General features: G+C 42.7%; 1 protein-coding gene across 11 annotated transcripts in view; it reads left to right on the top strand.

Annotated features, from left to right (window-relative positions):
• Positions 1-1363: 1363 nt before the first annotated feature.
• The window catches only part of TNIK (TRAF2 and NCK interacting kinase), a 352035-nt gene continuing 337478 nt past the window's right edge, over positions 1364-15920 (top strand). For 7 of the 11 annotated variants that reach the window (XM_075937946.1, XM_075937945.1, XM_014572383.3 and 4 more), the window contains exon 1: positions 1365-1841. In XM_075937946.1, coding sequence (XP_075794061.1) covers positions 1785-1841 — 57 coding nt within the window. In that variant the 5' untranslated portion in view covers positions 1365-1784. Of the gene's footprint in view, positions 1842-15920 lie in introns of all 11 variants that reach the window. The other 4 variants (XM_075937950.1, XM_006120829.4, XM_075937944.1 and 1 more) reach the window with 3 other exon arrangements.

Raw genomic sequence — 15920 nt, 5'->3', positions numbered from 1 at the left:
AATGTAGTGCAAAGAGCATCTTAATCCATAAAGCACAATTAATAGCCAACTGCTGTCCTGCACACACATTATTGTGTGGTTGTGTTGCCACTTCACGGACCTGCATTTTGTAATATTCCCGCACAAACCTGTGAAGTTTGACAGTCTCCCCAGTGCATCTTCTATAATATTCTTCCTTGAGGCAACAAATACAAGGAATGTACCAGGTTTGGGGGGTGGTAGAGAATAACAAATAAGGAAACAAATAAAAGCTGGATCTTCCTAGATTCTGCTAGTTTCTACTGATTTTTGTCCCCAAACCCAAAATTATACACTACATCTAGTCTAGCTGCTCTTATCGAATAAAACAAAAAATCTAGTCACAGGCACATCTCAGAGCTAGAGCACTGCTATCCTCCCCCATCTTGTATCTTGCATTGGCTCAAATCCATTTTTAGGCCTCAACTCCATGTTGAATGGCATAGACAGAGAGTAAGTGTAGTCACTCTCTCTATACCTAACAATTTCAGACTCTAAGTCATCATGAAAACATGGAGTGCTACAAAAATCTGGATTCAAGCCTCTGTGTCTTGGCAATTTTTGGCTCCAGCCCCCAAATTGTACAAACTTAATATGCAGAAAGTGGCTTCACCTGCACCAGAAGGTGTGAATGCTGAATTCTTATGATAAAGGAGTGGTATCATGTTAGTCTGTTAATGGTATAATTAGAGGGTTTGGGGCCAAAAATGGAAGAAACCAGCGGATAAATATTTGTGATGCTTTTTGGAAGAAATGGCTCTGAATTTTTACTATGGAATGTGGGGAGCTATTGTTCTCGATATGGCTTGTGGTGGGATTCTTGGATTTAGGATTTAAACAGAACTATCTGAATCTAGCAGGACCAAGTGCCCTATGCACATTTTTGCAGATCTGTTTCATCAGTTTGCAACAAAGCTGGGATGTGGGGGGGGGACCACATTTTTATTTCTCTACTTACACAATAAAACTTGGGGATATAGCATGTAAAATTGGCTGAATGCAACAGTACTCAGATACTATGCATTTCTCCCCCCCCCCAGTGTTATTGGGCTGGGTTATATCAGGGTCCAGATTTTGCTCTTAAAGCAGGAACAGCTACACTGTTTTTCAATTTAGATGCATGTGTGTGTTTGTGGGAGTGTGTGTGTGTTTTTTTTCTTTTGAAGTGACAGCCTTTATTTTGATGGTCCAATTTCAGGGTTATAAGTCCAGAAATCGGCAGGGTCCAGCTCCAGGCAGTTTTTACCTTTCCTTTCCCAGCAGGATAGTGCAAACACACATGGCATGGAAATGCTGCCTCTCTCCTGAGGAAAGGCAACACCCACTTCGTGACACTCACTCCTCCCAGGAAGCCGTGATAGACACTTTGTGGCTCTCTCTCCATCCGACTGGAGGAGTTGATGTGTCTCATTATAACAGCAGCCAATGCAGCCGCCATCCAGAGAAAAGCAAAAAGCATGTCCTATTTAAATACACCCACTCCCCAGCATCGCCCTTAAGCTTTGCACTGGCCTCGCCCTCCCTACCTAAAGGATTGCAAGCAGAGGAAGACTTGCCCAGGCACTGTTTGCTGGGGGATTTTTTGTTTTGCAGTGGGGCTTTATTTTTTGGTTGTGTCGTGTTTTTCCTCGGTGTGCAGTGGGGGTGTCTCCCATCCCCACCCCCGCATGAGGAGAGGAGTGAAATAGACCCAGGTGGGGATCCAGCCAGAAGAGCGCAGCGGTTACTTTCTATCTTTGGTCAATTTCTCCGGCAAAGAAGTAAACATGGCGAGTGATTCTCCGGCTCGGAGCCTGGATGAGATAGATCTTTCAGCCCTGAGGGTGAGCAAAACAACCCTACCCCCAATTCCCTTTCCCTGCGCCCGCCCGGCTCTGACCCCGCGCGCTTTATGGCTTTGCGTGGAGATAAGTTTGCCATTGTATGCAAGCGGGTTGCAGGGGGGGGGGGGGAGTTTCTTCGGCTTTGCCAGTGTGATTCGGCTGCAGCTATGGGTGCGCGTGCGTGTGTGTGAGAGCAGCAGTGTGTGTATGTGTGTGAGAGAGCAACACTGTGTGAGACAGAGCAGCAGTGTGTGTGTGTGTGTGTGTGTGTGAGATGCTTTCTGAAGATCCAAGGAGGGGAACCAAAATCTGCCTCGCTACAACCTGTCACTCCCCCGCTTCCCTTCCCCCGCGCTGGAGAACCAGCCCGCTGTGAGCTGCTTGTCTGTAGCGCCCACGACATAGTCTGTTGCCCCCCAGCGCTGTGTGTGCTCGGCACGTAGCTGCCGAGGGGGGTGGGATGCAGATCCCGAGCCGGCTTTTGGTGTCCGTGGGGCAATGTGGGGCCAAGTCCGGGCTTGTTGCACAGCAGATGTGTCATATCCCCCGTTGCTGGGCGGCCAGCATCTGTGCACGCGAGAGTGTGTGTGTGTGTGTGTGTGTGTGTGTGTCTCCCTCTGACATGCTTTCTGCTCGCTCTCCGCTGTGTGGGCTGGCTGTCTCTGCGGGTGGGTTCCACCTGGAAGTGTGACATTTCAGGCAGGTGCCGGAGACACTGGCTTTAATCCCCCCTTCCCCCCACACAGACGCTGGCTTTAATTTACACACACACAGACGAGATGCTGGGCTTTAATTTACACGCGCGCGCCGAGGATGTGGCTTCGCTTCCCTTTGCCCTCCGCTGTGCTGATTCTTACAGCAGCCGTTACCCTACTGATCCGCATGCTCTTGCCTGGGGCCTGCCTCCGCCGCTGCCTCTCCCTTGGATGGAGCAAGGGGGTGATAGAGTCCATCTTGCAGATAGTGTTGTGAAATTCGAACATAATGAGCCCTTAATGATTTCCCTCCTCGCCTCCCTGGCCCTCAGGGGATGGGATGCACCTCGCCTTGACATTCTCATCAGGCACCGGCTTGTCTTAGGGAGCTTGATTAAATACATGCTTATTAGTGCTTGTACACACCGTGTGTGTATTTATATTTGCACCGCTCACCAATGGAACTGAATCGATGTGGGGGGTGGGATTTGGGGCCTGGAGGGTCACACCTTGTGGCACAGTGCATTGTTAAACACAGAGGCTAAACCCTGTGCTTTTTTTGTGTCTTCATCTGTTTGCATTAGCTATCCTGCCCCCACCTTTTTAAAGCGAAAGCTCTTATTTGAATTTCAAATGTACCATTAGATGTCTAGTTTACCAAATATGGCAGCCATCACTTTCTTTGTGATCTGACTTGTCCCCTCTCCTGTAACTCTTTTATTCCATCCTTTTGGCCCTGAGAATATATTACTGATTTCATCTATTGGTTAGTGAAAGGAGTAGTACCTAACATGGACATGGGTGCTGAAATTCCTGTCTGAAAGCTCATGCCTGTTTTATTACAGCAAGAGTGCTGGCACTGACTTTAAAAAAAAATGTGAAAGAAAAATAAAATTAAAGGTGGCATCCGCTAAAGAACTTTTCAGAGTGTAGTTGTAGAAATATTATTTGCTTCAGTGGAAATAAGATTCCTGTCTAATTCATTCACCCCACATTCCTACTGGTGAGTTTCTGGCTGAATAATGGTGTAAATGATTGCTCAGCAGTTCAAGGCATAGACAAGATTGGAAAATTAGGACCATATATTTTAAAAATAAATATTTACGTCCAATTCACCTCACTCCTGCTGAGGACTATCAGGAGAAATGTTATTGACCTTAATGCCAGTGTAAAGCAAATGCAATTTGAGAGATGAATGAACCTGGCATAACTGTGTTTTGTTAAGGAAGCTCAGCAGTTTAGTGTTCTTATAACACTTAAGAATTTCCTTAGTATTAAGGTCCTGACTGTTTAAAATTATGTTGTCATATTTTTGTTTGTGTGAGTGTGTGGGCGGGGGGTTCAATGGCAGAACTTGGGCAGGATATATTTTGCCCAAAACAATTGATACTCTTAGCCTCTCAGCAGTATTTTGTTTGCATTTTAAAAACATAATTCCACAAATGGAGATATGAAATCCTCTGCTGAAACTGCATTTATCACGACTCCTGATATGCACACTTTCCATGGCATTGTGCTTCTGTCCTCTAAAACCCAGCCTCCATTAATTTAGTCGGCTACAGGATCTGTTGGCTTGAGTTAATGGTCGATCTGCCTCAACAGTATCAAAATGTTGAGTTCTCTTTATGCTGCCACTTTGAACCCCTGAAGGATGACTGATGTCAGTGTTGACTGGTGGGGAAGGAGGGTGTAGGAAAAACAAAGGCTACCCTGTGAATTTTCACATACCAGAGTGAAGATAATCTGTCCAGATAGCCCAGATTTAAGAAACGTGTTAGAAAAAAGATTTGTATCTAGCGCATCAGATAAATTATTCAAGAACAGTTAATCTATATGAACATTTGACCCTGCATGAAGTTCCAAGGTCAGCAAGACATAGGGTGAGCTGCTGCTCCAGTTTAGAAAGTAGCCCTTAGCAATAGAGATCAATTTTTTCTCAATACCTGAGAATGTTACATGTCATTAACTCATCTGGACCTGACCTTCATTTTATTTTCTAATGCTTTTTCCCCCACTGTACACACTACACATTTCCTGGGCATAGCAGACATTTCCTGGATGTGTTCAAAATATAAAGAGGAAGAATACCAAACAATGAATAATTTAAACAGGAGAGGCCTATTATAGCTCTTTGATTTAAATTATTCAAGTCAAACAAAAATTGGGTCCCTAATTTGTGAAAGAATGGATCTTCTAAACTAAACTCATTTAGCACTTAGAATAACTGAAGGTTATTCAGCTGATACGTTGAGGAGTTTGAATCATTCCACAGTGTCTGAATCAGAAATCAATAGTAAATTTGCTGCCAGAGCACAAAACATATCAGCGAGGAGTAATTTCATAAGGCTCACACAATTTAATTCCTTACAAAATAAGGAAAGGGAGGGGCTGTGTTGCTGCAGCTTTGTAAATGTGTGTGTCCCGGTAGAGGAAACATGGTCCATTTCTCTGCATGTGTGAAATCATGAGAAATAGCTATTTAAAATGTTATAAGCCAGAAGCAGACAGCTATTCCAAGCAAGGCTGATAGCACAGTTCATGCCTAAAAACAAAATAGGAGATACTAACAGAACTGCATATGAAATTTATCATCATGTTTTATTCAACTGAAAATTTGTTTTTGTAAATGTATCAATCAGATAATACAATGCATAGTAATCATGCTATTAATAAGCAGTAAAGTAAACTTACACTATGCTGCTGCTTAAAGAGATTGTCATCTTTCTTCTGGTTTCTTTTTCTCTCTTATAGGGGAATATTCTACACTTTCATTGAATTAATATATGGTGTGTAGTTAAATATGGAATATGGTGTGAATAAAACCCAGGGTCCTACAAAGCCTTTTTCACACAAGCAGGTATTAGTGGCTTATGTAGTCTCACTGACTATTTGCCTGAGCAGCAAACTGCAGAATTGGATGCTAAGCTTACATTATAGATGCTAAGCTTACATTATAAATGCAATTTTTTTAAAAAATAAAGTTTTTCCACATTGCTATGGCCAACAAAACAGTGGCCCAGCACAGTTGTGTGTGCATGTGAAACAAATGTCTGAAGCAATCAAAAATTATGCACTGAGGTGTGATCTGCTTAAAATATATAGATTGGTGAATCTAGTAAGCATATCTAGGGCCCAGTTCTGCCTTTTTTGCTGTCTGTCTCCACCAATCATTTTATACTGAGCTCATCATCATGGTACATGTGTGCCTTAGCGCCCAGAGGGAAAGTTGAGAGCTCAAGAAAAGCCAGAATAAGGCCTTAAATATGGGAAGAATTATTAAAATACCAACCGTCCAGAAGGTCGATGAGTAGCACCATATAGTACACTGCCATGGGGATTAGATGAATAATAAAATAATGTTCTTTCGTAGAAGAGGTTATTTAATATTTTTACCAGTTCTTCCAACTTGTTTAATAGCAGAATGAGTTGAGTTGCCTTGGCTATTAGCAAAATAATGTTCAGTTTCAGAAATAATGGAGGTTGCCAACATATAGTTGAGGATTTAAGTAAGAGATCCAATAGGATATTTTTTCCTACTGCTAAATTCAAAACACGCTATAAATCAGCATATAATATATCTAGGAGATTTACCCAGCATTGCCTGAGTCTTTAATTCAATTAATTTTTGGTTTTTGTAAAAGTAAATGAAATGTACATGCTTCATTTGAATCATTGCTCTGGGTCTGGGGATGTGGGATCAGGATGCAGGCTGTCTTGTGGAAAGGGGACTGTCCCAACCCACTTTCTCTGCAGCACCTTGGGGCCAGGTGAGAAGTGCTTCTCCATGGCAACTGCAGCTCCAGCGGGAACAACTGGGGGAGGGCTGCATGTCCCTTGGCTGGGGCAGGTTCGTGTTCGTCTGTCCACTGCGATCCCCAGCCGGAGTGGTGCAGGGCCAGGGCAGGAGTAAGCCTCCCTTAACTCCTCTGCTCCACCACCTGGAAGCCGTCTCAGTTAATTGGTACCCAGCCAGATCCTCCATCCTGAATCCCTCTCCCAGTCCTGAATGCCCTCCTGCACTCAGTCTCCTGCCCCAGACATCAGTTCCCCATCACCCAAACTCCTTCCCAGAGCTTGCACCCTGAAACCCTTCCTGGACCCCAACCCCACTCCCTAAGCCCGGAGCCCCTCCCAACACTCTGAACCCTTTGGCCCAAGACCAGAGCCTGCACCCAACCCGCTACTCCAGCATGCTGAAAGTGAGTGAGGATGGGTGGAGGAAGGGGGATGGAGTGAGCAGAATGAGGCCTCAGAGAAGGGGTGGAGCAGGGGCAGGACCTCAAAGAAAGGGCTGGAAGGAAGTGGGGCAAGAGTATTTGGATTTGAGGTAGATCTTACATTATACTTAAATTGAAAAAGTGATCTTATGGTTTAAAAGACTGAAGATCACTGAGGTAGACCTATCTATCAGAAACCTGGGAAAGAATTTTCTGTAATAACTCAGAGCCCTGCCCATCTAGTGTTCTATCTCTGTCCATTGGAGACATTTGCCAATAGCAGAAGCGGCTGGGCCACATGCCATTGCAAACAATCTCATCGTACCATCCCTTCCATAAACTTATCAAGCTCCTTAGTCTAATTACAAACCTAAACCTGTTGATGCCCATTTTATATTCACTTGTGTTTCTGCCAGCATCTGCCCTTAATTAAAATAACTCCTCTTCCTCTCAGGTGTTTATCCCTCTGGTGTATTTTTAGAGAGCCATCATATCTCCCCTGAGCTTTTGTTTTTGTTAGAGTAGACAAGATAAGAGTCTTAACTTTCCTTTTGTAAATCAGGGTCTCCATCTTTCTGACCATTTCACTAGCCCTTCTCTGAACCTGTTCCAATTTGAATTTATCTTTCTTAAACATAGGAGACCGGAATTGTGTGCTGTCTCAGATGACGTATCACCAGCAGTGTTCCCTCTAAGGTGCGTGGAAGCACAGCTTCCCAAGTGATTAATCAGTACCGCCCAGTCAGCTCCATGCATTGAGCCCTGAGCCTGTGATTGGACAGGGCTGATTAATCACCTGTGCTGCCGCCCATCTTAAAGGAAACATTGATCACCAGTGTCTTGTTTAAGGGTAATAACATGTTCCTTTCTCTACTGGTAATATTTATGCTAATGAAGGAGTGAGTAATAAGTAATGTGCAGGATGGATGCAGTTTGCCGGTGAGTCCCTGGTGGGCTGCTAGTTGCTTTATTTATATGAGCATCGGCAGGCATGGCTGCTCACTGCTCGCACTGGTCCTGGCCAATGGGAGCTGAGGGAAGTGGCGTGGGCTGGACCACCCCATCTCGAAGCTCCCATTGGCCGGGAACGACAAACTATAGACAACGGGAGCTGTGAGCAACCGAGCCTGCGGACGCTCAGGAAAATAAAGCATCTGGCAGCCTAACAGGGATTAACCCTGCTGTACTGCATCCAGCCTGCAGGCTGCTTATTAGCCACTCCTGCCCTAAAGCATCCTCTAGGGCAGTGGTCTCCAACCTTTTTACACCCAAGATCACTTTTTAAGTCTCAGAACAGGTGAAGATCTACTGCCCCGCCCCTTCCTTGAAGTCCCGCCTACATTACATGAGGAAATCTAATGTAAATGTACTGTGCAGGTGCGCAGTTCAGAGAGGGCTCAAGAGCTACTCTTAGAGCTGCTGAGATCTACCCGTAGCTCGTGATCTACTGGTTGGTGACCACGGTTCTAGGGGTATTAGCAGCCTCTTTCATGATCACATCATGTCAGTGGCTCATAATCATCCCGTGATTGACCAACACACCCAGGTCTTTCTCCACCTCTGTTATTTCCAGTAATTCTTGTTCTTAGTCCCTAAATTCATTGATTTTCACTTTTTACTATTACATTTCATAGCATTTCTGTTACCCTGTTTTCAAGGTAGTCCAGTCTTAGTAGGGACATTCTGGTTCTCCTCTACATTGGCTCTATACCTCCCAACTTTGTGTCCTTTGCAAATTTTGTCATCATGTGCCTACTTTTTGTGCCAAGGTCATTAATAAAAACATCAAATAAGATTTGTCTCATGATCAATCTTTGAGGAATTCCACTCCAGCCTGGCCATTGCTCAAGACAGCAGATTTCAATGCCACAGAATTTAGTTAATCAAACATGTATGTTAGCAGGATCAGGCCCCAAAGCTGCCTGTGAGCTGTTGCAATGGTTGCTGTAGCTTGATTAGCTACTGCACAATTCATCTGAAATCACTGTTTCTCTGCCACTTGAGTGTGAAAGTTGCTCTAGAAAAACAAACCCTATTCTTTCATCACTTGAAGAGCCCATGATTGCACAGCCGTGTTTTGTCTGACTAGTGTTGGCATGCCTGGATTTAACATGCTTAGGTACATTTTGTTCCTATATGTGATGTAAGCAATAAGGAGCACATAGTAACCTTGTTATTAATCAGACAAGGACCCAGTGAGGTGGATGAGGGGTTTGAAGAAAATAGAAGGCACTTAACAGCTGTTCCTTGTCTAATTGGTAAAGGAGCCTATGAGGTCCTCATTTCATTATAAAGCAAGAATAGGATGAAAGCAAATACCTGACTCTGAACACTGTGAACTCAAGGGTGTTTGAGAGCTATCTCTGGTTTTGCAGCTTGAGCTCCTTTCTGTGGTGATCCTGGCTGCTAGAGAGCAGCAAGCATTGACTTTCTTTTTCTTTTCGTGATAGGTTGATGTCATTTTCCTCAGTGCTTCTATTTCTGAATGCTCAATTTTGAACTTCTGAAAGAGACTTAACTTTCAAAAAGTGCTGACTACCCATCCTCTCAAAATTGGGTTCATTTAATGTGAGTGATGTTGAGGTCCCAGCTTACATGCCACTTTGGAAACTCTTGGTTTTAGGGTTGGTTCTAGGAAAAGACACTAGATAAGCTGTAGAGAATAGATCTTGGCTGACTTGTGTAGAACTGGATGAAATGCAGGTGTCACTGATTATTACCATAGCCTTACTTCGGTAGGACAGTGACGAACCATTTATTTGCATTAGCTGATCTTTCATAGAATCAAAGGCTACGTCTACACTGGCCCCTTTTCCGGAAGGGGCATGTAAATTTCACTAGTCGTCGTAGGGAAATCCGCGGGGGATTTAAATATCCCCCGCGGCATTTAAATAAAAATGTCCGCCGCTTTTTTCCGGCTTTTAAAAAAGCCGGAAAAGAGCGTCTAGACTGGCCCCGATCCTCCGGAAAAAGTGCCCTTTTCCGGGGGCTCTTATTCCTACTTCAAAGTAAGAATAAGACCCTCCGGAAAAGGGCACTTTTTCCGGAGGATCGGGGCCAGTCTAGACGCTCTTTTCTGGCTTTTTTAAAAGCCGGAAAAAAGCGGCGGACATTTTTATTTAAATGCCGCGGGGGATATTTAAATCCCCCGCGGATTTCCCTACGACGACTAGTGAAATTTACATGCCCCTTCCGGAAAAGGGGCCAGTGTAGACGTAGCCAAAGAGTACTAGAACTGGAAGGGACCTCACGGCAGGATCAGCCACCATCTAGAATCATCCCTGATAGACATCTGTCTAACCTGACCTTAAATATAGAGATTCCACAACCTCTGTTTGTCAGAGGCTGGAGAGGGATGGCAGGAGACAAATCGCTTGATCATTGTCTTCGGTCAACCCTCTCTGGGGTACCTGGTGCTGGCCACTGTCGGTAGACAGGATACTGGGCTAGATGGACTTTTGGTCTGACCCAGTACGGCCGTTCTTATGTTCTTATGTTCTTAACCTCTGTAGGCCATTTATTCCAGTGTTTAACCACTTTGACAGCTAGGAAGTTTGGTTTGCCTAGGGGGGTTGTGGAATCTTCAGCACTGGAGATATTTAAGAGCACCAAATATTTCATAAGTAAGATATGAGCTTCTTGTGCATTAGTAAAAATGCTGGCATTGTACTGTTATCAGTATTTCATCATGTTGATAACACAGGATATATCATGCACAGTAAAGGCATGCTAGAAACACTAATAATGCACCAAAGAGCCATTCTAATACATCATGCATTTCAGTCATGTGTTGGAATGGTGATTTGTGAGGGAACCGCTGGTTAAAATTCTACAATCAAATTGAGGGGAAGTTTGGATTGATTATCCTGAGTCTGAGTATCACCTTTCTAGATCGGGGTGGGCAATAAGCAACCCATTGGCCAGAGGCGGTTTGCGAGGATTAACCTCTGGCAGGCCACCGTATGCTTTATTTACCTACACATCTGCAGGTATGGCCACTCGCAGCTCTTCTTGGTGATGGACTGCCATTGCCGGCCAATGGGCTACAGTTCTGAATCTTAGCAAATTTCTCCAATTTCTTCCCTTCTCCCCTTCACGGGTGGACTCATGAAAAAGTCATATTTATTTGACACTTCAAACTTAAAAGCAAAGCAGCCTTCTGATTATTGTATATGACTGACGCTTAATTTTGTGGAATGGTTTAAGCATTATTGATTAGTATCTCTTTTTCTGTAATCCTGCATATCTAATCCTGTAATCCTGCATATTTACACTTTGTAAATATAAGCAAGTAAAAGTTGCTTGAAATACTCTTCGATTCTGAAGTTCTGGGTTTGCTACCATTAGGGCTGATCCATTTGCTGTTACCAGTAGTCTCACTGGCTGTGTCTAGACTACACCTCTGTCAACAGAGAGATGTAGATTAGGCCTGTCGAAATTGCTAATGAAGCAGGGATTTAAATATCCCAAGCTTCATTAGCATAAACATGGCCGCTGCTTTTTTTGAAACTGAGATTTTTTTTCGAAAAAACGACAGTCTAAACGCGGATCTGTTGAAAATAAACCCTTTTTCAACATCCTGTAAACCTCATTTTTTGAGGAATACAGGATCTGTTCAAAAAGGGTTTATTTTCGACAGATCTGCGTCTAGACTACCGTTTTTTCGAAAAAGCACCGTTTCGAAAAAAGCAATGGCCATGTTTATGCTAATGAAGTGCGGGATATTTAAATCTCTTCTTCATTAGCAATTTCAACGTGCTTGATTTGCATCCCTCTGTCAACAGAGGGATGCAGTCTAGATGTAGCCACTGAGTCTTTCTCCCTTCCTTTCTCATGACAAAATCATACTCCTTTAAAGATTTGTCACATTTTTAAAAAACAAGGCTGATATCTGCTGCGGTAGGGCCTTGACCTCTGCTCTAGTCATCTATCAAGACAACTGCGGGTTTTTTGTTTTTGGTTGGTTTTAAACTACAGAACCCAGCACAAATCCAGAAAGGCATGTGCTTAAATCTGCTCAACCACACACTTTAAGTATGTGCTTAAAATGCTTGGCAAGGCTGGGGCCTAAGGATGGTAAAAGTAAACCCAATTAGTAAACAGAGGCATTTCAATGATGTGTGTATATAAAGGGTGGTCAGAACATCAGCTCACATCTTTTATACACACATAGGGGCACATAGCGTAGACCAGTGTTCCCTCTAAGCTGTGTGGCAGCAGTTTCACAGGTTATTAATCAGCCCTGCTCAGTCAGAGGCTCAGGGATCCATGCAGCTGCTCAGCTTACAGGGAACACTGGCATAGACCTTACAATTTCTATGTGAAGGTGTTCAGTTACCAAACTACATTAAGTATAGTGGGTAGAACAGGCTGCTGGGAGTAATTGTGATGTTCATTGGAACTGGCTGTATTTGTATTGAAAATAATCATCCATGTGCTTCTCAGAAATAGATGCATTTAAAAGGTACTGAATACATGGCCATGGTGCAGAGATTGTGCAATCATAACTTCACCTTGCAGTGCACTCTCTGAGATACTCTTTGAAAATCCTTCCCTTACAATCAGATTTGAATAGTAAATTACTTTGCTGTATACCTGAAAACGGAGAGCAAAATATTGATCTTCATTCACACTTCCACAAATTTAAACTATAAACGAGGAGCTTCTAAAACAATCCAATTAGATTTCACACGGTTTTGCCCCTAAGGTAACTGGTAATAATGAACAAATAGGAAACATGGTGTGGAGGAGGGGGAAAATACAATTTGATGCAGTTTGTAATGTCACAATCCTGACAAGCAGCAATAACCATTAAAGAGAGCAAGAGAAGACCCATTAATATGATAGGGTACATGTACACAGTAGCGCGTCCCTTGAAATATGCTATGCAATTTGAGCTATGCAAATTGTATAGCTTATTTAGAAATTTAGCACTATTTTCAAAATAAATCCCTATTCCAGCATCTTTCTTAATCCTCATGCAATGAGGTTTACAGGAAGCTGGAATATGAAGCCTGTTATTTCAAATGTATTTCAAAATAATGGGCATGCTGTTAAGATGCACAGAACACTATTTCGGGATAACAGATGTATCCATATAGGGCATCCTTCCAATCTCTTTTTGACTCTGTGTGCTTATAACTGTATTACATTTTGAAAAGCTTGGTTTCTGAGAGTTGAAGCTGCAGGAGTATCTAACTCTTATAATGCTCACCTTCTGTTGGAGAGCTGTGGATAGAGATTGGCTTCTCCCCATTTTACAGATGGGAAAACTAAAACACTGAGTATACATCTAAACTCAGGGGGGAAGGACTTGACTACCAAATATGTGTCTCCAAGCCTGCACCTATAAGAACAGCTACAGAGATGCTTCTACTCAGACTCTGAGATCCACCCCCTTGCAGGGTTTCCTAGCCTTAGTGGGAATAGCTATGCTACTGTTTTTAGTACTGTAGTGTGAGCTTGAAGATTTGCTGCTATAGTGTAATTTAGAGATGTGAACAATATGTTCAAGGTCACACAGCAGGCTAGTGGAAGAGCTACGATGAGAACCCATGGCTCACAATACTCAACAGATCACCCTGTGCATTGGACTACACTGGATCTTGGTCCACACAGCAGCTACAACCATTTCAAGCTCTGTTACATGAGGTACTGCATTTAACAGTTAAAAAGTCAGCAGCCTTTGATTTTTTTTCTCTATTTCCCTTCTCCTTTTGTTGCTCTGAACTATGCCTGCCAATTGAAAGTGCCTGTGAATACAACAGGCAGCAAATGCAATGAGCATTGGGACCCTGCATATAATGGCCTATGATTTCAGAGAGAGAATTAGCTAAAGAATATTTAGGAAATTATAAAACTCTTTTCTTTTCCAGTACTATTTGCAGGACTATCCTTAGTGCCTTCAATTTCTCAACACGGTGCTCAACTTTTTGCAAGACTGGGCCCTAGCTTTTTGCTTTTGTTCCCAAAAAGTTTGGCTAATTGCTTATTTTCAAAGGTGAGGGAAGCTGCTAAAGTTTGAAAACATGTTTTAACAAAGAGGTTTCACCATCATTCACTTAACATTTCTGCATTGCTGATTGTACTATTTTAAATGGCAAATACTTCCACAGTAGAGAAAGGCTTCTGCTCTTCAATCCAGAATGTTTATTCTGATGTTACTTTCTTTCATTTTCACATTTGCCCTGCATACTTGGTCACACCCCAGAAATTCCAGGTGTGTGTTAGTAATCGTCATCAATGTAGGTAATAAAATGAAGCATCCATTTCTCAGTAACCAGGTGGATTCCCTATAACTTAGGGCAAGACCAAACATTTCTTTCCTCCGTAGTAGGTTAAGCAAACATGATGCTAAAGGACTTGGCCCAGCAGAGACCTAGCTAGCTAATGTGAAGTCAGCAAAGAGCAAAACCAAGGCTGTAAGTTAAATGCTAGAGTCACAGAAATAATTGAAGATGAAAGATACTGGCCCATGTCTTGTGACAAGAATATTTGGCTTTGGAGATAGATATCTGTCTGTGTTACATTCTGACATGGAGCAAATTCTAGGGAAAAGAGCCAACTTTGAATTTCCTGTCCTTGATATGTAATGTTTTAATAAGGAGTGCAGGGGGTGGGAGAGCTTTCCTAATTCTTGGACAGGTGTGTGCATGTCTTTTGAATGTGGAAGTACTAGCAGAAACAACACAACTTTTAAACTTTTGTTGACAAGCCATATATTAAACAGCCTCTACAACTTTAATTCTGACTCAGAGTCTGCTCCCTTAAGAACAAGAATAAATTCCCTTTCCTTGTTCCTTTCCCTTCTGGTCTCAGAGTGCCATATATGTCTTATTAGTTGGGGTAACTCTAGAATGAGCACCATTTTGCAATAGGCACAGCTGCCAAATGTATTCTATTTGTGATACCTGTTGGGAAATAAGAGGTCCTTCAGAGGTCACAGGCCTTGGTTTTACCCATTAAGCCAATGAGCTGGTAGTCTTTCCAGGAAGACCTATGATTTAAAATTGTACTCTGGGTTTTATACAACACCATGTGTGGTGGATGTTTGTGTCTGAGAGATGAAAACTGGCTTGAATTGTCTAAGGGAGCTAGGATAATATCAGTCATGAAGTGGAGGACAGAACAATAACTTGATAGGTAATGTCTGGTCATCAAAAAAGAGAACATCTGCGGTGGAATTGTGATGATCAGTATGGGAATACAGAAAGTTCCATCCATTAGGGAGCCTTTATGATCTAATAATGGACGTTGGGGAGCACTCCCCTGTTTTGGATAGCTGAGACTTCAGAGCTTTGATAATATCACAATTGTGTACTGAAAATAAGCTGCAAGAAAAATGCCTTGTTCAGTTTGCCCCAGAGCTTGGATATGAGGAGTCCCTTATTGAGTCCTCATCAGTCTGGTAGGTGTTAATGTGCTTTTCTTAATTACCCCACTCCCAAAAGCATGTGTCTTGTTTGTTTAGCTATAAAAAGTTGCATGAAACACACTGAAACTGTGTCTGTATGCTCCCTCTGTGGAGTGCTTTAAAGAGCTAAGACACTCAGTTGCATCATCTTTTGAAAATGGCTCTTTTAGGCATGAAAGAGAGCAAAGCAGAGATGTTTCTTTGTAAACTAGGAAGAATCCACAATGACTTTGGGTAACTCAACACATCTGTCACTTCCTTCCTCTCTTTTATTTATTTACTTCTAAAATAAACTGATAATGGGGAATTAACACAAAAGTTAATAGACATTCCTTCTCTAGCTCTTTCTTCTATTTCCTAGGTACTGTATGGTATGTCTGTGACAATCTCTAGTCATTGTGTTAGATGCTTTAGGGATGCCAAGTGTGACTATTATCGTTGCAAGGCTCTTCAGTTAGCCAGGTTGTTGAGGGTCTTGGTATAAACTTGCTTTACAATACACATTCACAAATGTGTACATAGATATTTTTGGGTGCAACCTTTTTCTGAAGTACCCCAGCATTGGCCTAACTCTGCTCTCCCTGAAGTTTCTAGATGTTTACCACTAACTCCAGTGGATGCTGAATAAGTCCAATGCAAAACTTATGAAAATCCCACCTTATGGGCTTCATCTCCCTCTTGAAAATATAGGCCTACATTTTCATAGGTGGTGCCTTAAGGTCTGGCCCTAAGTGAAAAGCAGCCGACTTTGCAG

This window comes from Pelodiscus sinensis, chromosome 10, assembly GCF_049634645.1.
Source record: "Pelodiscus sinensis isolate JC-2024 chromosome 10, ASM4963464v1, whole genome shotgun sequence".
NCBI lineage: Eukaryota > Metazoa > Chordata > Testudines > Trionychidae > Pelodiscus > Pelodiscus sinensis.
This window is presented reverse-complemented; position numbering and strand designations above follow the sequence as displayed.